This window comes from Convolutriloba macropyga, chromosome 7, assembly GCF_964194025.1.
Source record: "Convolutriloba macropyga chromosome 7, txConMacr16.3, whole genome shotgun sequence".
Taxonomy (NCBI): domain Eukaryota; kingdom Metazoa; phylum Xenacoelomorpha; order Acoela; family Convolutidae; genus Convolutriloba; species Convolutriloba macropyga.
In genome coordinates, this window is record NC_134474.1 from 46,644,715 (window position 1) to 46,664,893 (window position 20,179).

Sequence of the window (20,179 nt, forward strand, 5' to 3'; positions counted from 1 at the left end):
ATAGTAGCAGCTAGTTATAGTCACGTGATAAGAGGAGAAAGGTGATAATAAAACAAGCACAACAAATAAGAAATCAATATCATTAAAACGATTCTCTTCCTATAACTCAGCAAAGCTACTGTAAAAATAATTGACTTGAGCAGTAAATAACATGCTAATGTTTCGTGTACTTGAAACATTCTTGACAACTAAATTGTTCCTCTGTCTTGTGTCAAAAATAAATCCCGAGGAGTAAATTGTTACGACATCCTGTTCCTTCAACGTACTTGAGCGTCAATCCAACTGTTACTTTAGAGCGTCTAGTATTTCCAATCAACCAAAACCCATTTTAAATTTTACTTGAATCAATTTTGTAGAAACAGGTTTTGAACACATCTTTACTTCAATTTGTTTCTCTCTCAGTTTGACCTGGCATCTGTAAAGAAATCCCGTATTGTATGATATGTAATAAATCCAGTCCAATTCAATATTGAAGAAACTAAACCACACAAAAAGTTCATAATTCAACCGTAAAAATAGCGAATACAAATTTAAAAATTAAATGACAAGAACAAAATTATCAGAGAGATTGGCAACCGCTAAAACGAACTGGTCGGTGTAAAGCTTTGCTTGATCTAGGGGGAAAGCAGCCGTTAAAGAAACCAAATAGTTCAAACTGAAAGCTGTGACAACTGAAGCGTACCACAACTTCAACAAAAAACGGGGCTTTCAATAAAATCTAAATAACAAAGAAAAGTCTGGTTTTGAAGTTTCCATCAATTTGTGCTCAAGTATGGATTTATGTGCATAATGTACCGACTGTCGGTAAATGGTTCACGTTAATGGATAGTTCACTTGAAAGAACAGTTGAGGTCGGCAGAACTTAACAACTTCCATGTTCTCGTTGAAAAAGGCTTTGTTGAGGTAATGAAATAGATAAAAATTTGGAATTTAGAAGCAGAATTTGGCTCAACCGATATAACAAAACACTGTCTAGTGTTTTGTTAAAAACGTTTAAAAAGTTACCGTTGAGGGAACGATTAAAGTGAACCGAGAAAGTGACGATGTGCTGTCAAATGAAAACCACTCTTCTTTTGGATCAATTTTTCTCGTCTCAATAGTTTATATACGGCTCCAAATTGCGAGTATAATTCACTTACATGACTTTGACAATGTTCTTCGTAAAATTTTTCATCATAACAGAAATTTTTGATGCTGATATACTTAACACACCGATCTGATGTATCAAACCTTATCCGATGATTGTTTCGATTTTTCAGTTTACCTTTGCGCCTCATGATATCAACCGATGCTGCTACAAAATGTACAAGGAATAAACAAAATGCAAAAAACCATTAGTCTGCTGCTACTTCCGGCCGACCTCAGTTCCAAAAACCAATTCCTCTTAATTTGATGGGTGCTCACTTCACTGCTGAACAACCAATGAGACCAGAAACTATATTCGTGCATTGTTTTGGTATAAACATTAACTCCAGTAAATCTTTTGAACCTTTGTTTGTTCTCCCGTTTCGAAAGTTTTGATTTTAGATGAAAGTTCATTATCTGGCAAATAAAATTGAATTTAAGAGCATCGTAATTGAATGGTCTATTTGCTATGCTACAAGAAATTAATTCCAGTAATTATATTGCTAACAGTAACCAAAGTTAAAAGTTGGTTGGTTACTCAAAATGGTGATTTCTGTGCTCCTTCATCAAAAACAACTCCCCAATTTCAGCTCTACTAATCTTGTCAAGATTGCATTGGCAGATGGAACTCTTCCCTGTCCGCCTATATTGAGTTACATAACTCAGTAAAACAACACATCCTGTTAATTACAGGAAGAAAACTCTACCCTGCTTCCTTCGACGTGCGCAACTTCCCTATCGGACAGACAATTCTGTTCTGTTCTCTGCTTTAAATTTACTCGACAAAATTTATAAGTCACAGATGGAACTCGATGGCTTCATGAATACATCCTTTAACAACGGAAATTTTCATCATATTTTACTAGTTCAAAAGAAACCATAAACATTTTTCGGAAGCATAACCGGATGAGCGGCTAGGGGATCACTCAAAATAATCACTTTAATAAAGAGCCAGGGATATTCTTTTGAGACACCAGGCTATACGAGGTCGTTTTTGTTGGCGTATTAGCTTACTAGATTGCTCGGTTTCCTCAATTGAATCCTGATTATTTTAGATATTCAAACCTCGAATAAAAATTGGAGTATCATACACGCGCGTCCATTTGTTCAGAACTTCCTTTATACCTATATTTTATCGAAATAATTATTTCCTCAGAATTCTTCAAGGTTTATTCAACAAAATTTGGACTACATATCAAGCCATTTAGATAATTTTGGACTGCAAGTTGCTTCTTTTAATTAGTTTGATAAATATATCTTGAGGAGGAGTTAAAACATCACGAATGTCAAAACCAATTGATCACGAATAATAACAGGTCTCACCATAATCAACATCATCATAATTTAAGTTTGAATAGAAAAATACTCTTTTTGTTCTGAAAGGGCACAAAAAATATAAAGAGGGGAAAGCAACATCCAAATGAGAGAATTGCATCCACACACTATTAATGAACTAATGCTGACGTTGTGACGTCAGAGGTCAGGTCGTTCGTTATGGGCATCGATCTTCTGGACAAGTGCAATTAATCAATGGTCGTCTTTTGCAATTGTGGTATGGGAATACTGTACGCATTGGGAGACGCAGTAGGAAAATTGTACGCAACTCAAATAATCGCATTCCGACAAAATTGCATCAAAAATAGAGAAATCGTCATTCTGTATAGAAATTTCCTTTAATCCATTTGTAGAATTTGTAATTGAAGCATGCTCGGATAAAATCAAAATCACATTCACAAGTTTGTTCACGGGAGGAAGGGGCTCCAGTTTAGGTACATCTGGAGCTGGGAGTTCAGAAATGCGTTCCAAATCCGGAATCTGTAAAACTACATCAATGGTTAACTGCATCGTTACACAGGGGGTCATTATTGGTGAGCGTTTGTAGCTAAGTCAATTAATTCAAATTGAAATTCGGAGAAAATTGATTAACTTAAAGTGGCTAGAATTAAGCTGAAGGATAGAGAAAAACAAGAAATTGTCTAGCTGGCAAATGGTGCATTTTCCTTCCGTTATAATTTTACATAAGGACTTGCAGGATTGTTCTCAATTTCTGGGCAACGTTCTTCGCAAACAAATTCGGGAATATTTAGAAGAATTCAAGCAGATTTGCGCATGAAACACGGCTTCGGAGGTTGTAAAATATCTCAATAGGCTTCCTTGTCACAATATCAAGACATCAGATGTCAGAGTATCAATTCACTTACACCTGTTCTTCACCTCAATCATATCAAGTCATACAGAGTCGGCTTATCGCTCTTGGCATTATTGGCGAATATAAAAAATCTTTGGACGAGCAATGATTCGAATAATTTGTACGGGTAGCAGCTATTCTAATAATTTGCAAAATGGGTAATTTGTTTGCTGTGGTTCTCACTGGTGATTTATACGATGAGGGGTTTCTGTAGGAACAGTCTTGTTCCAGTGCCATCAGTGTAGATGGGGGAGGTGTGGTAATGCTCTATAATCTGGTCGAGGTTTTCGAATGTTTTGCTTCCAATTAAGAGCATCTTGTCGTGTGGCTGCAGTTGCACGTGAAAGTGTCTGTTCTTCGGTTGCGCTTTAAGAGAGATTGAGTAATCACCCGGCTAAAACAATGAGATATTTAAGAAAAGAATCAACAAGAAAATTGCCAAATAGCGCCACCATATTGTTCGCAATTTCGAAAAACTGGCCAACAAAGCTGAAGAAAATGCAAATAAAGATGATTGCATTATTTCGCTCTTTTAAAGGAAAAAATTGAATAGCCGCAAAACATGAAATTAGCATATCTAGCGCCGGCAGCAACATTTCATGCATTACGTTTGTTATAAATACTTACACATGATTCACTTTCTCTCACAATAAAATCCCCGTAATCTCCGACCTCTTCGAACAGTCTCTCGCAATCATTCCTTGTAATCCTGCCGTAATACCAGTCCCTATCCTTGTAAGGACCACCCGCTCCCTTCATACTCTCCTGTCTGATAGAATTCACAATACTACTGGCTGCAGTTGTCGTTACTGGTGACCTTGCACCTGCGATACCCGAGTTGTTGCTTCTCATCATGGCCGAGTTGGCCACAGCGGCAGCCGATCCGCCGCTGTTCGGACGTCTGAAGATTGGCTTCGAATCTGGAACTTGCTGGACAAATTTCTTTGGAATCAGGCCCATAAGACCTTGACTGTTTCTGGCTTGCCACCAGTCCTGATCGCTTGTCGGTTCCCCAATGACGTCTAACCTTTCGTCTTTTTCAAACGTCAGTTCGTTCAGATCTTGTGCTTGGAACCTGTATAAAGCAATAACTCCGAATAGAAAAGCACTGTCAATATTTGAGTCGCCTGGTTGTTTTCCCAGGCTACCGTTCGTATCGCGTCCATATTGACTTGATTGATTGTGCTCTGTGTTATTGTTGGTGGTGTTGATGTTAGACTCCATTTGGGACGTGGCTTGATTGGAGAGAGGTAGGTTGGCGCCGCCTAGAGCAGCCGCAGTGGTGTTTACATTCAGGTAGTTAGATGGAATCCAGCCCGTCTTGCCATTGCAGAATACTTGCCACCAGCCGTCTGTCGACTTCTGTAGCACTGTTACTTGATCACCTAAAAAGACTAGTCTACTATTATTGAGGGATGCGATTCCTTAAAGTTTATGTTCCATCGAAGTTCAAGAGATGCGCAATCAGAATCAGTTTAGCCACTTGTCGAACAAATGAGCTCACAACTAACAACCAGCAGGCAAGTTATGGTGTTACAAGGACAGCGCTTTATCTTCAGCGTCGTTAGATTTAACCTCGTGATCAGTACACAAAAATAGGAATTTAAGTCGAAGCAAATATTGAGCTTCCAACAAAACACAAAACAGCTAAATGACTTATGCAATAGTCTAAAATTGCAAAAAGGGTTCAATGCATAGACATTTTGTCTGAAAGTTGTTACACAGAAGATTTATGCGTTGTTCGGTACTTCAGAAACCCACAATTTTATTCCCGATTCCTATCACTGCACAATTTCCTAACTAGGATGTCCGTATGTTTGCAGTAATTGGTCAATTAAGCAGAAGACAACAAATAGAATACCTTTGGTAAGGTTCAATTCATCCGCTTGTGCAGCCTGGTAATTGTAGATAGCGATTGCAGTCTCAGGGTTGGAACCTAGGGCAGATGATTGACCAACAGGTGACAAACTGCCAGTTCCGCCTCCTCCCCCTGCCCCTGCAGTATTCCCACCAACGCCACCTGGGGTAATCTGGGATTCCAGTTTGTTGGCCGCTAGCGGAGGCGCACCAAACGATGCCGGGTTCTGACTTATAGTGTAACCGTTAAACGTGCCGTTTTCATCGCGGTTAAACCCAGTTGAATTAGTGCCACCAATCGGCGTCAAGTAGTTGAAACTCAAAGCTCCATTCGTGTTCTGCCCCAGTTGGTTCACGCCTCTGGGCGATTGCGTAATATTAGAGCTTGAACTGCTCTTTTTGCTTTTACCTCCCAGTATCTTTTTGAAGAAACTGGAGGACTTTTTGGAACCCCTCGAAGAGAGGCCCAAGTTGGGCGAGCCTTCACTGGGAATAATTTCGACATGATTTGACGGCACTTTTCCTATTTTGTTAGCACCATTTTGCACCCTCCACCAATCCCCCGTCGAGTCCATGAGAACAAGCCTTTCTCCCTTTTTCATGGAGAGTTCTGTTGACTCTGTGGCAGCATAGTTGAACTTAGCTACTACGTGGACTGGCTCCTGGAACGATTGACTGTTGTCGAAGTTCTGATTGGCCGGGTTGGAAGGCGTGAATGTGAATCCCCCTGATGACGTCATTCTTTGCTCTTGTGAAATTACATTAGCTTCTAAACAGGAAAAAAACAACTAACTGCCCATGACCAATACTATTACAGGTATAGCAAGTTGCCTTACATTATATTACCTCACAAAACAAAAACACCAATAACTGATTAGAGAACTAACTTTTAGTTAATTTTCAATGAGTGATTTATTTCCAGTTCTTGTCAATGTCCCTTGTTCTCAATTCCGGAAAAAAAACATGACAGCAATTCGTAAATCTTGTAACAAGTCTATTGAAGATTCAAAGTTCTATTGCTATTACCGGTGAAGGAAGAAAAGCTATTTCGATGACAAGTTATGAGCAGTTAAACAGTTTTTCTCTAAAATGCGGTGGCTTTAGATCCTATTCTTATATAGGCACTGTAAACGTAAAAGTAAAGAGAAATTAAAATAACATTGAATTGTCTGCACCATTGAATTACTTGGAACAACTTCTGTTGAATTTTTTTTATTTATCTTACTGGTGAATTATTTGTGCTGCCAATTGTCGCTCGAACTTAGCTTGAAATTTCAGATGAGAAAAAATGATATCAATGAAGTTGAGCGAATGTGTTAAAGATATCACTAAAAAAATTCCCAAACATCTAATACGAGAGTAAAAGTAAGTTTATACAAAAGTTACATTTTATCAGTTCTCCTTTACGCGTCAATGTTTGGTTGTCGAATTGGCCAAATTGCAGAAAACCAGAAAAAATGCAAAGACGAGCGCTCAAGTGGGCTTTGAATAAGAAATTTTTTACCGATAGTGACTACAATCAGAGCCTTATTTACCACAATTTGTTGCCAATCAGTTTACTTTTGGTTCGAAATGATCTTCTTATGCTAAACAAAATTTACAACTGTGATACTGCCCTCAAGTTTGATGATTATTGGAAAGCTTTCAAGGGACCGCGCGGTAACCGTTCTGCAGCAAAACAATTTTTGAGGACAAATTTTGATTGGAAATCAGTCAAATTTGAAGTATTTTGTTTTGAGAGTTGTAAAATATGCAACTGTTCTCACCCAGCGAAATCACATCTCAACTGTAGACTGGACATGTCCAACAGAATTATTTCGGAAACAGTTGAACTCTCTTGTGAAATTAAAGGCTGTGAACTTTAAGTACTATCAGTATCCTGTAAAATGCTCCTGTTTTTGTAACTAATTAACAAAGTGATTCCCGTATCGCACCAAGTCAATTTAATAATAATAATAATTATAATAAACATAGCTGGCAGATTGCTAGAAAATAGCCGCAATAGCTTCGTAGATCTGCAGTCTCAAAAAAAAACAGTTAAAAGGACAGACCCAAAAAATTCGTCTTTTCATTGAAGACTGATATGTTATATTTTGTTTAATTATCTGTATAAGTGTTTGCTGCTTCTATTAGCTGATCTCAAATAACGCTCATTTAGAGTGACACACACCCATTTGACGTTATGTCTTTGAATTAAAGTAAATAAGTCAATTTCAAGTGAGGAAGTCATTTTTGTGAGGTAAGTAAAGTGTGACCAAAAATTTAATCACGCAAATGAACAAAAAAAACTCGCTCCACTAAGAGCGAAAAATGACGTTACACACGCACTTCAGTTGAAATTGCATGAAAGAATGAACAAAAAGCAGATTTGAAGTGGTTGTGACGTAAGATGGTCGTAACAAAAATCGCGACAACGAAATAAAAAAACCAAGAGAAGGCCAATAATAGCCCCAGCTATCGCTGTGCGGCTATTAAAAAGAAGAAGTTGCAAAAAAAAATAAGAAATGGTTAAAAATTTCAATTTTTATGTCATTTTTCTTAAGGAAGAAATATTTCATACCTACAAAACTTCAATCAATTGGTATCTGAAAATTCCTTAAGCAACAAGTTTTTATTCAAATCCAACTGAAAGCAGTAAAACAAAAAAAACAGGCAAAAAGCCAATAAATTTCGACAAAAAATCAGCAAAATTGATCAAAAACATCCAAATTTAACTCAAATTATCTACTTGAAACCTTCAATTCCCATCAAAACAAGCCTAAAACTAGTACAATATCATAATCGAACCTCATAACCATCAAAAGTTGCAAAATTACTGCATCTAAAAACCGCGCGTGAACAAAAAAGTTTCGCTCGCTTAGAGAACATTTCTTCACACATCAATTTCTCGCTCTCTCTCAAAAACAGCGGTATGAATAAAAACCACTCTCTTTTCGATCTGCTCTTCACTTTGGTTCAGCACGAAAATCACTCCAAAATTTTTCACGCTTTCAATTTGCTGCTTCAAAATTCACTCCAATAAAATTTATTGAAAAAAGAACTTCTCCAATACTCCTCTTCGAGTCGTAAAAAGACAGCGCCCCAATACAATTCAAATTCTTTGAATTGTAATAAAAAACGCGTAATAAAACGACAGAAGGCCAGTAATAGCCCCAGCTATCGCTGTGCGGCTATTAATAATAAACATACCCGGCAGATTGCCGGAAAATAGCCGCCGTTGATTCCAATAAGCATGATTGGGATTGAAAGAAAAGATATTGAAAAAAAAAAGATTTTTGTACAAAAACATTTTTTAAGTCCGATTTATTTTGATGGCATTTCGTAGTTGAACATACGAACATACTTCTGTTTTTTAGAGCGAGGCTACAGGGGCTACTATCAATACCAATAAGCATTAGAGAGAGGTAACTAATGTTTATAGGAACGACGTTCAAATAGCGGGCATCTAAAATTGGGCTTTATGGGTTTATCCCGTTTCTATTTCTGACTTCAATTTTTATACTGACTCTGTTCATTTTGGATTGCTTTGCTGAGCAACCGATGTTCAAAACCACTTTTAGCAGAATGAGAGAAGAGAGAAACTAGCCTAGAGAAGTCAAAAAGATTTCACGCAAAATGTTGAAAAAGCGGCAAAATGAGGTAAAGCAAAACATTTTTTTGTTCGACGAAGTAAAAAAACATAGCAGGACAAGTCCTGACGTACAATTCAAAGAATTTTCATGACTAAACAGAAAACTAGACCTAGAAAGGACTATGAATGGATTGGGAAAACCATTTAGAAAAAAATCCGATCCAAAAAATCGAAAAACAGTAAACATCGAAGTGAAATTGCCGCATGTGAACAAAAAACCACTAGCGAGAAAGCGAATTTTTGTTCAAACAGCGAGAAAGCGAATTTTTGTTCAAACACCGCTTTCTCACTCTTCTTTAAACTTAGAGCGAAAAAAATTGACGCCGCAAAACCACTCGCTTTTTCGCTCCACTTCCTGTTTCGGCGTGACCAAAATCACTACTCCAATTTGACTTCAGAAATCATAAAAATGTGTGAACAGATCTTTAAAAAAAGACAGCGCCCCATTACAATTCAAATTCTTTGAATTGTAAAAATAGGAGCGCTATAATAGCCGGCTGAGAAGATTAGGGCGGCTATTAATAATAATAAAGACCAACGGAAATCAAACAGCTGCTACAAGCTTCGTTTAAGAGCACTCAAAAAGGTCGACAAAATTAGACTGAAAGACAAAGGTTCATTTTCAGATAGATTTGCAAATGGAATTCTACCCAGATTAAATCCAATAAAGAAGCCAACCTTGTCCGGGAGGAAACATCTGACGTTGTCCATTATAATTGAGGGACGAAGTCAAAGCAGCCGACATATGTTGACTATTCTGTTCACAATGGTCACTCCTTTCTTCTGAAGCGAAGGTCTCTCCTTCTTCGATACGTTCTTTGACCTCTGTTGAATTCGACTTGAATCGCTGATCCGACAGAGAGTCAACAATGTTCCTTTGATCTTTATTGACAGTGTTACCGTTACAGTTGTTATTATTGTTATTGCTATAATTATGATCAACAAAATTACTGTTGCTCCTCGTCAAGGTTCCGAAAGGCGAGGACGGTTCATCTTCCTCGTCCCAATACGAAAATTTATCTCCTGTTTTGCTCTTGGAATGAGCACCAAAACACTGAAATACCGAACAAGACATTTTTAGTACTCTGTTTAAATCCACCCTTTTTAGGGAACAGCAGAGGTTTGTGGATATATCGGCATTGCTTCCGTAAACCAAAACTGTCAATCGCACACCGAGAGCGCCAATTAAAAAGAACTGCTTAATGTAAATACGGTTATAAGGAGAGCCATTAGAGTAATCGATTAACAAATTCGTTTAAACTCTAAATTCGAATATGCTTTAATTTTGTTTCGTTTTAATTTAGTCAATTCAGAAACTGTATATGTACTATCGTATGCAAATGATCTCTAAGTAAATGCCCGTAAATAATTCAACAAAAGTGACAACACAAAGGATAACTTGCAACCTCAAACCAAGTGAATTCCACTTTGAAATTTAGGTCACAGTTTAGTGTCTTCTGTACTCTAGGGTAATTCTGAGTTGACCTACACTGGTGGGTGATAGAAGCACACTAGCATAGAGAGAGATCTATCAATCTGATCGAAGCACAAGACGCTTAGCTGGGAAAATGTTTGTCAAAAGCAAACTACACCTCAAATCTTGACAAAGTCACTTGCGAAATAATTAAAGTCTTGTAATCTCACGCGTTACGCCGAAAAATACAAACCATATTTTCTAGGAAAATATGGAAGCAAATTAGTAAAATTGAGGTCAAATTAATAACAATCTCACAAAAATAAATTTAATTGACGACAGTAATGCGAAAGAAAGGAGATATTTCTACAAAGCAGTTTCGACGAAATATATCGTAAATTTCCATTGATTCAATTTAAATCGAACTAATCAAATATTTGCAGACCCCGTTGGGTTTCTGTAATTTCATAATTTTATTCGCATACACCCACTACAGCTGAATACCATTTAATAATATTCCATACATAAATACAGTTAGTTAGTTAGGGAGCCTTGGTAATTACCAATGTCATGCCATTTGACTTTGAATACTGACACATTAACATACTAACACATTTAACCCATTCTATCTATCTCAATTTGAGCTGTTTTAAAAGCGAGTTCATTGCTTCGTTTCCGTCATTGGTGCCATTCAACTTGGGTTAACACATTATTATTAGACTAAAAGGCAACTTAACTTAGCTTCGATAGTGCTACTTCTTAACCCTGAAGCCATTCAGTGTACTCAGTACCAATAACACCCTAAGGTTCTCAGACCTCGTAGCTCACCCCGTTTACAAACGGCCTAAACAAGAAGGCTATTAAAACAACAAACAAGTTACGCTATTTTCATTCATTTAAACGCTCTTCATTGCACGTAATTTTGAACAAAAACCTATGAGCTCAGGAACTTTTATGAACCATTTCATCTGACTTCCATCTGAACCATTTCATACTAAGTTTCTATCTTATCCAATCATGAAAAGTTACTCCACTTCAAGTGGCGAGAAAAAAGGGTCATCACCTAAATAGTTTGTGGCAGCGCCTCTGCACTAATCACGATCGAGTATTAAATAAAATAAAACTTGTTACAAAAATCTTAGCTAACAGTTTTGAAAAATTATGTCCAATATTAGACAAATTTAAACTGATCAATCCAGCCATCCTTACAATGAGGTGAAGAACTTTATGCCAGCCCAAACATTTTCTGAACCTTACATCATTTTTTCAAGAAAAGTTAAATTAAATTTAAGATCAATGATAGCAAAGAGCAAGTCAATCTTTTCGGAAAGATGGTCATAAAGGTGGTATATACAGAATTGGTGGCCATTTGGCAGTATTCACAGATATTATATCCTAATCAGTACCAGCTAAAAGCAATCTCGAGCAAATGTAAAAAAGAGAGGAGGCAGGATTGAAGATGATGGGATACGGGGAAGGATACGTAACGAACCAGCAATCAACTTAACTGAGAACTATCAAGTCACAAACAAGACAACTATATGAATATCACAAACAAAAGATCTTCACCGACAACATGAAAACCTCCCTTTCTCAACAACAGTCCCTATGGAAGCCTCAATTGGCTGCGGTCGTCGGAGCGAACGGGAACAGCGCATGCAGAGTGTGGAGCTCCAGAGTAGAGCAAAGCTGATTTTCGTTCGGATAAAGTAATGATGTTGGTGTAAGAGTCGTCGCTCTTAACGCTGTTTGGTGGCATTTTGCTTTATCGCCCAGGTTGCTGAAGGTCCCACTGTCATCCCGTTTCCAACATTTATCACCCGATTTTTAGATGTTTTCAATTTTTAGATGTTTTCATAAAATATAGGCGTCTTCAATTTTTTGGGGGCAGCATTTAAAACCTTTGAAATCAAAAAAAAATTTGTGAACCTGTTGTCCGAGACGTGCAATCGTGCGTCATCTTCAGTGCTGGTAGATTTGATTTATATCCGAAAGACTCGAATGGCAACGGCAGAAGATTCGGCTCAATATCAACATCAAAACAAGTTTCCTCAAGTAGATTGGTCGATTGGCGAGAGTCACAGATTTCATTGTCTCAGGTGCGCATACCCGTTGTGGGACAGAAGAGCATGAGCAACAGTGAATGGTTCACCACCGACACAGTTCGACGCAACCTTGGGCGGCTCCAAACACTAGCGAAGGGCAATACCGTCTCAGAATCCAGACTTCGTCAAATTGAAGTTATATTTTTTCAATGACATGGCATTAAGCCAGTAGGAACCGCCCTCTTCAGAGGCTAAATCAATTCCATACATTTGTTTGCATTCCAACAATTTTTAATGCTCCCATTTTCCCATCATTGATTTATCCCTTCTGATCTGCTCAATTCTTTTCAATTGTTCGGACTCAATATTTGCTACATTCCCCAGGCTAGCGGCTCTGAAATGGTTTTTCACCTTTCCAATCCGTGAATTCATTCTTCAGGGCGAAGTATGGTGAGCCCTGCTTCGCGCACCGGGAGTGAAATTATGTCCCGATAGGTCTTGTCTTTAATGGTGTTACAAAAAAGGTTAGGTATTAGAAGATCATTGATAACTTGCTCGGAATCTTCCAACAAACCGAATGTAACTGAAATTGTCCTCGATAAGAAATTTACCTTATGTTGCACAAAATTCGTCAAGCATTTGTAAACACTTCGCGTATTTTGCTAATTTTCGCAATATTTCTAAACAGTTTAGCATTTGATCGTCGATATATTGTCTGCTGGAGTCTACGTTTCCGATTAGAGATCCAAAGATTCTAGATCCATCAATTAGATTTACTTCTTTGTCTTTTAATACATTTCGCATCTTTGACGAACTGTGCTTTGGTGTTACGATGGCATTTGATGACATTATATCCAAATGAAGGACCATGCTATTTTTCAACTTTAAGAGAAAGACCTTCAGCACGTGAGCCAATCTCGCAGCGTTTCCGTCATCCGCGTACCATTGTTCGGATCTGTTGGTCTGAAACCTTTTTAATGAGGGGGAAATGTCTAGTCCATACATTGGCATTCCAAGTAGGTCAAATTGAGCGGCGACCTCTCGGGATTGGAGAACATACATGCCCACCTTATGTTATAATAAAATAGTTGTAACGTTAGATTGTTGGCAAACAACTGCCACGAACCAGCTGTCCCTAATTGCCATTGAAACATGCAAAAAATAAAGAACAAGATAACTTGCCAGGTTAATTTCTAAGCTGTGAAATCGGTGAGTAAATTTTAGATGACACGAAGAAAAAAGCTCTGAGAATATTGTCAAAATTAGAGGTTCTAAATAATAGCAACTCAAATCCTCAAGCATTCGTGATATTTTGAAAACTGAACTCCACGAAATGATAGCAGATCTCCCCTTTTCAATTGAGTTTACGTCAAAAACTCAACCCACACTTGATGATGACCTAACGCTGACCCAAAAAGAGGCTGTAAATGACATCACACAAACAAATTCAATTGGTTAGTGGTGGAAATCACTGAAATTGAATAAGTTCAACAGACGCAAGAATCATCAATAGAGACAACAAGTAGAAAAGTATCGAATTGCAATTCAAAAATGTTCATTGACCAAACAAAATACTAGACCAAAAAACAACCACAAATCGATTTGGAAAAACCTTTTAGTCAAAATTTTTGACGAAAAACTCGAACAGAGTCAAGGGATTTTAAGTTGAAACACATTATTTCGCTATTTAAAAATTTGAGTTGAAAATAATTCACGCTGATTAACTGCTCTCTTTTTCGCTACACTAGCGGTTGTGGCGATAGTATAGGTGAAAGAACAAGTTTTAGCAATCAGATCACAATTATATTCGTCACGTTTCTAACATGATTAAGGTGTCAGTCAAAAATAGTAATAAAAAGTTGAACGGAATTCTTCAATTTTGGTCCAGTAGTTAATCAAAACAACAATATGCTTTTCATTTTCCGATCCTACAATGATCAATTGGTAGTAATGAGATTTGAACTCAGTGTTTAAGTTTGATCTTATATTGTACCACACTATCAGTTCACCATCTTCCATAAACCCCTAATTTTATTTTTACAATTATGATAGTCAGATCTCCAAAAGTACGTTAATACTTAAAATCGGAACACTTGTTCTTCCATTGACAAAATTTTAATTATGGGTACAAAATCCAGTTGATTTAAACTAACGAGCCATATTAAAATACCATACTAAAACCTACAAAGTTAATTTCATGGAAAACATTGGCTATTATGATATGTCCATTTTATTGTCAACAACTTGAGTACCACATTGTTAACATTTTGAAAAATAGATTTTCAACATTCTACGCAGCAATTTCACTGTTCCAAAACCGATCTTCGATTGTTTATCACCGTTGTGTCACTAGTATCAGACAGCAGACACTGTCCCATCAGCTACTAATTATACAAAGAGGGCTTATTAGGCTTTGATGACGCATATAACGAAATGGCCTTTTCTATTCAGAAACACACCCTTAAGTTATGTAATTTCAAGAAGCTCCATTTTTACTGCTATGAAACGGCGTATTTTTAAAAACAAAAAATATAAATTTATAAGGCTTATATGTACTTTTCGCGTCTGCCTTTTGCGCTTTTCACATTTCTGATGATGCCTGTCCTGGTCGCAATTACAAATTGTAGCCAACTTAGAATTTGTACACTTTGTCCTACAACTCAGAGACAATCAGCTTTTTGGAGTGTTAAGTAATTGAAGGTTTCAAAGTCTCCTGGGGGAGGGTGGCAAACTTTTAAGATTAAGAACCGCCATTCACACCATGAAATTGTCTCTTCAAAACAGTTTTGGTGAATCCCATACTTAGAGACTAGAAAAGCTGCTCAGCCAACAAATGCCTTCCGGTCTTTAACTGTTTATCCCATTTTTGAGGAGGAAATGTTAAAAGGGTCAGACAAAAAATCGGTCAAGCAAAAAATTGCATAGAAAAAACCACATGACTAATGTCATTGCTAAAAACTTCGTTTGAGAGCTATTAAAAACCTCAATAATTCAAAAATTTGAAAACATTGCTCCTCGAGTATGAAAATACATTGAGACGACGACTTCCAGGAAAGTCGAAAATTCCCCACAACGCACAAGATGATGCGGATCCCGCCATTGCTTGTCAATCGTCGCTTGTTATTTGTGTGTATCTGTTATAGCAACAGCAACACCCGCAAAACAGCAGTTTTTAATTACACACTTTCATCATTTGAAATTAATAACTGAAACAACAAACTACCGTCAGACTAAATGCTCTCAAACAAGCGATGGGTTGGATTTGGTTGTTGTTAGCTTAAGCTTCAGATGTTAGCATCTGTGGGCAAGGACAAAATGTGGTCACTCCCGAAATCACCCAAAAGCTTTGCTAAACTGCGCACTGAGAGCATTCTATCATTTCATTATTTTCTTTTGAGGATAATTCATATCACTCATACGAGCTAAAAAGTATTCCGAAAGAAACAGTTCGAGTAAAAAAAACTGCAAACAAAATAGAAATGCATCACTTGCCGATTCACTAATATTATTCATGAATTGGTACCGCACAGGGCAGCCAGACAGCTATCTTATTAGTTTCAATAGACTTTTTTAGTTTCAATAGACAGCTATCTTTTTAGTTTCAATAGACTTCAAAAATTCATAAAAAAGTTTCAGATTGTATAACGAAAAATATTTATGTGAAGAACAATATCTCGATTACACACAATCAAAAACTAAGTAACAGAAATTTAAAAGACAGCTCGCGCGAAGCTCTTTTGACTATCAACTCTTTCAAACTCAAGCCAAAGAATTTTTCCGTAGCAATCTTGAGTACTTTTTATTTTGAAAAGAAAAGACCACTTGGAACCCTCATGTTGAAGTTTAACCAGATGAAAAACCATTTGTGTTATAATATAGAACAGATCTTTACAGAAACTTTGAAAAAAAAAACAAGTTGAAAATTTTTAGTTAACGAACAAAATGAAATCAAGGCAAGAAATTCATTCCAAGTTTTTTTAATTTCCTTTATTCTCTATTCATACAATTTTGATTGTTGTAAAGTTTGATGCAAACATTTTCAATGTTTACGTCATAAATTATGAAAATTTTTATATCTTACTATTGAAAAAGTGACGTTTTGTATATCATTTAACTCGCGCTGGTTGGTTCAAGTATAAAAGATCTCCACTTCCACTCAATTTCAGATCAATTGGAGAAAGTAGGTTTAAAAGTAAAAAATAACGTCAGTTGAGAAAAATAACGTCAACAGGAGAAGCGATAAAAAACATACAATTCACATGTTATTTTCTAATGTTGTTGCAAAGTTCGCATAGTTAATAAAAGTCTAAAGTATAAAAAAATCACCTGGAGCTTTTTGGTTCTCTCAAGTGGTTATTCCTTTGAATAAGTTTGAATCAGCCTTGAATTTCTGCAGAGTGCAAAAAAGTTTTGATTTTGTTTTGTTGGAAGAAAAATTCCCAAACTGAGTTCTCTTATATCTTAATCAAAAGCAAAAAAATTAGTAGTGACTGCTTCACATTTTCAAACTGAAATAGACATTCAAATCTAAGCCAGCTGAAAGCTTACATTAGCAGTTCACTTGCATCAGGTATAATCAACAGAAAAGAAAAGTTTTATACTTCTTAAAAATTTTGAGACTCAGAGTTGGACAAATATTGGATTGTTGAGGTCAGAGCAACAAGAGATCTAGAATCTCTTGTTGCTCTGACCTCAACAATCCAATATTTGCCCAACTCTGAGTTTCAATTGAATCGATTCTCAAATAAAATAAGCGATTTGGGTCCGCATATCCTTCTATTAAATCGAAAAATTTTAAAATGAGACACATACAGCCTCTGTTGAATCAACTCCGCCTGCATCTTAAGAACTTTAAATGACGACTCCAATCTGGAAGAGTTTTGCTTAATTTAACTGACTTAACACTGACAAGCCCTTTTGGGTGCATTTTAACCTAACTGTTTTTGAGTCTCTCTTTTCTCTCTTTATAAATACAATTTACAGCATGTAATAATCATAGTAGATATGAATTTAATTGTTATTACTGGAAAAAAATCAATTTGTCCACAAAATAGAGCACTTCACTTGCACACATAGTTTATTCGAGATGCCAGAACAACCTATTGTGTTTTTATAGTTTTTGTGTACATGCCGAGTATGGCACTTGTTAAGTTGGATTCAGTACAGCGCAGAGAAACTCCGAGAACAATAATATACTTTTTTCTCAAATTACTAGTGTTAGTTTCCAAGGAAACAGGAAGAATCTAAAAACATCTTTTTCCATTTATAAATGTTAAGCCTCTTTTGCTCAAATTATTTCGATTCCTAAGTATTACAGCATTTTTCTGTTTTGGTTATATCGGAAACTGGCTGAACTAAAAAAATTAAAAACTTACAAAAAATAAATAAAATACTAAAAGGGAAGGGAAAACCCGTGTAAACAAATGTTTTTATCGTATTTGGAGTATTTGTTTTTTATTTCGATAGAAAGAAATTTTCACTATGTTTTGTTCTTGAACAAAAATGTTCATTCAATATTTATGTTTTAAAATATATTATATTGGCAATTTTAATAATGTATTGACAAATGTAAACTTAAAATAACTTAATCCCCCCTATTTTTTTTTCCTTTTCCCTCAATTTTCCTTCAAACAACACCTCTTCTTCGCCCCGCGCTAGAATTTGTATGTATTTTTTCATAAAAATTAAAAGAATGTTTCTTTTTTTCACTACATGCGTAAACAAAAAATGAAAATTTGACTGAAGAAAAAAAAGCCAGCCTCGCATATAGATTCCCCGATTTTGAAAACATGTTGGAACAATGATTTAAAAAATCAGGTGCAAGAGTCTACTGGTTAATCTGAATTGCAATGTTACTTGGACGTAATTATTGTGCCATCGGCTACTTTCCATCCTACATGAGAGCAACTTTGACCACCCAAAATCGAATCGTGTGGAAAAGGTCTCTCCTTCTTTTCGCCCCATGCACCAGTTAATTCCGTAAATTATTCCACCAAAAACCCTTCCCCAAACCCTCTAACATTTTGACATGAGGCGAACATTTCAACTGACAGGAAATGAGGAAAACACAAATTAACATAGCTGTCAGATTTTGACCGAATAAAGCTGCAATAGCAGTATAGCATAGATCTGTAGTCAGAAGGCACTCACAAAAAATGAGACCTAGAAATTGAAAGAAACCAAACATTTGATTAAAGAGAAGTAAATCAAGAGTGACCAAAAACTTACTCAAGCCAATAAGCGGAGCCATTATTAGCGTTCTCATCGTTTTTCGTCCTGTACTTTTTATTACGACCTGTTACCTCACGCTCTCATCAAATTATTTTTGTTCGTTCATGGGTCTAAAAAACTCGCTCAGTTAAATGTAAAAAAATGTAACGTCAAGCATGCAATTCAGTTAAAAATTGCATGAATGAAACAAAGCTAATTAGAAGAGAGCGTGACGAGTCAAGTCGTAATAATGTCGACGAAAAACCATGAGAACGCCAATATTAGCTCCGCTCCGCTCAGCTATTGCAGTAAACATAACCAACTAACGCCGGACAGATTGGTCTCAAACAACCGGCGAGCAGTTGGCTTCGTCAGTTCCTAGCCACTGTTGAGTGTATATAGATTTAGCTTGATTGAAAAGGCGTAAGGTAAGGGTTATAGACGATGACACCACGCCACACCAGCCGCTGAAGTGTGGCGTCAACAAAAGCGTTAAGGAGAGAGAGAGAGAGAGAGAGAGAGAGAGTGCAGGAGATAAAATGTGAACGAGAAAAAGCAGGGAAGAAACACCAGCCAACACACACACACACACACACACACACACACACACACACAGAGAGAGAGAGAGAGAGAGAGAGAGAGAGAGAGCTAGAAGTATTTTCCATGAGATTCGACTGCGCAACTTCTAGTTTTCTAGCCTTGTTAGTAATTAAATCATAGAAAATTCAAAAATTTTTCCACATTTCGCAGTGAAGAAAATGTTCAAAACCATTCTTTCTCTAGATTTCTGTCATGTAATCGAAATCATGTCAGAAAAGGACAAAAATATTCAAAAACTTTAAAAAATTGCAATTTATAACAAAATCTTGCTAAAATTCGCAATGTTAGTAGCTTCAGAAGAACCATTTCATTGTCTCAAGAGACTATCCGATGTCCTTATGTCAAGCCTTGAATAATTTCACTGGCTCATAAAGATCCATGAACTAGGAACATGACAATAAATTTTCGAAATCATAAATTTAAATTTCATCAAAAATTTTTCAAAACTCGAGTCATTTAAATATAGATAACAATTCCATAACTGTAGAAACTTTGCAGCAGCTTACTATTGAACCTCGGAGGAGGCACCTGGGCCCCTGGTGCACAAAAAAATAAGAAAAAAAATGAAAACTTGAATTGCAAAAGATTTAAAAAATTGCTTGAATTCGTGATATTAAAACCTTGAAAAACAATTCATTACAACTAGAAACTATTCATTAACATATTATCAAACCCTAGAGGAGGTTTCTTGGCTCTTGAGGCTGGAAAAACCTAAAGAAGGCAATAATTTTCGAAAATTTTAAAAATTGCAAGTCTTCTAAAAAATCGACAAAATTTGTGATATGATAACTAGTCCATGGCCAATACAAGTTTTTTAGTAACCTATCATCAAACCCTATAGGAGGTTTCCTGGCTCCTGGGGCTGGTAAAAACTTAGAAAATGACAATAAATGTTGAAAAATTAAAAATGCAAAAAGTCGTGATGTTACAATGTTTAAAACCATTCTATTACCATCAGAAATCATGCACCAAACCATTACAGCTGATAAAAATTCTGAATGAGAGCGATAAATATCATGCCGATTAGCGAGACAAACGGCGGAAAACATTTTCCACACCAGCTACTCAGTGTCGCAATATCTCTTACTGCTGACGCAAAGCAAATTAAA

The 20,179-nt window shown here is 36.4% G+C and overlaps 1 protein-coding gene across 1 annotated transcript; it reads right to left on the bottom strand.

The window, feature by feature from the left end:
- Positions 1-1,423: 1,423 nt before the first annotated feature.
- On the bottom strand, positions 1,424-10,483 carry LOC142342918 (cytoplasmic protein NCK2-like). Its single transcript, XM_075394592.1, has 4 exons — positions 9,480-10,483; positions 5,175-5,939; positions 3,941-4,698; positions 1,424-3,707 (listed from the first exon to the last, which is right to left on the bottom strand). Exons 1-4 carry the CDS (start codon positions 9,874-9,876, stop codon positions 3,504-3,506), a joined length of 2,124 nt encoding a protein of 707 aa, XP_075250707.1. The 5' UTR covers positions 9,877-10,483; the 3' UTR covers positions 1,424-3,503.
- Positions 10,484-20,179: the final 9,696 nt, after the last annotated feature.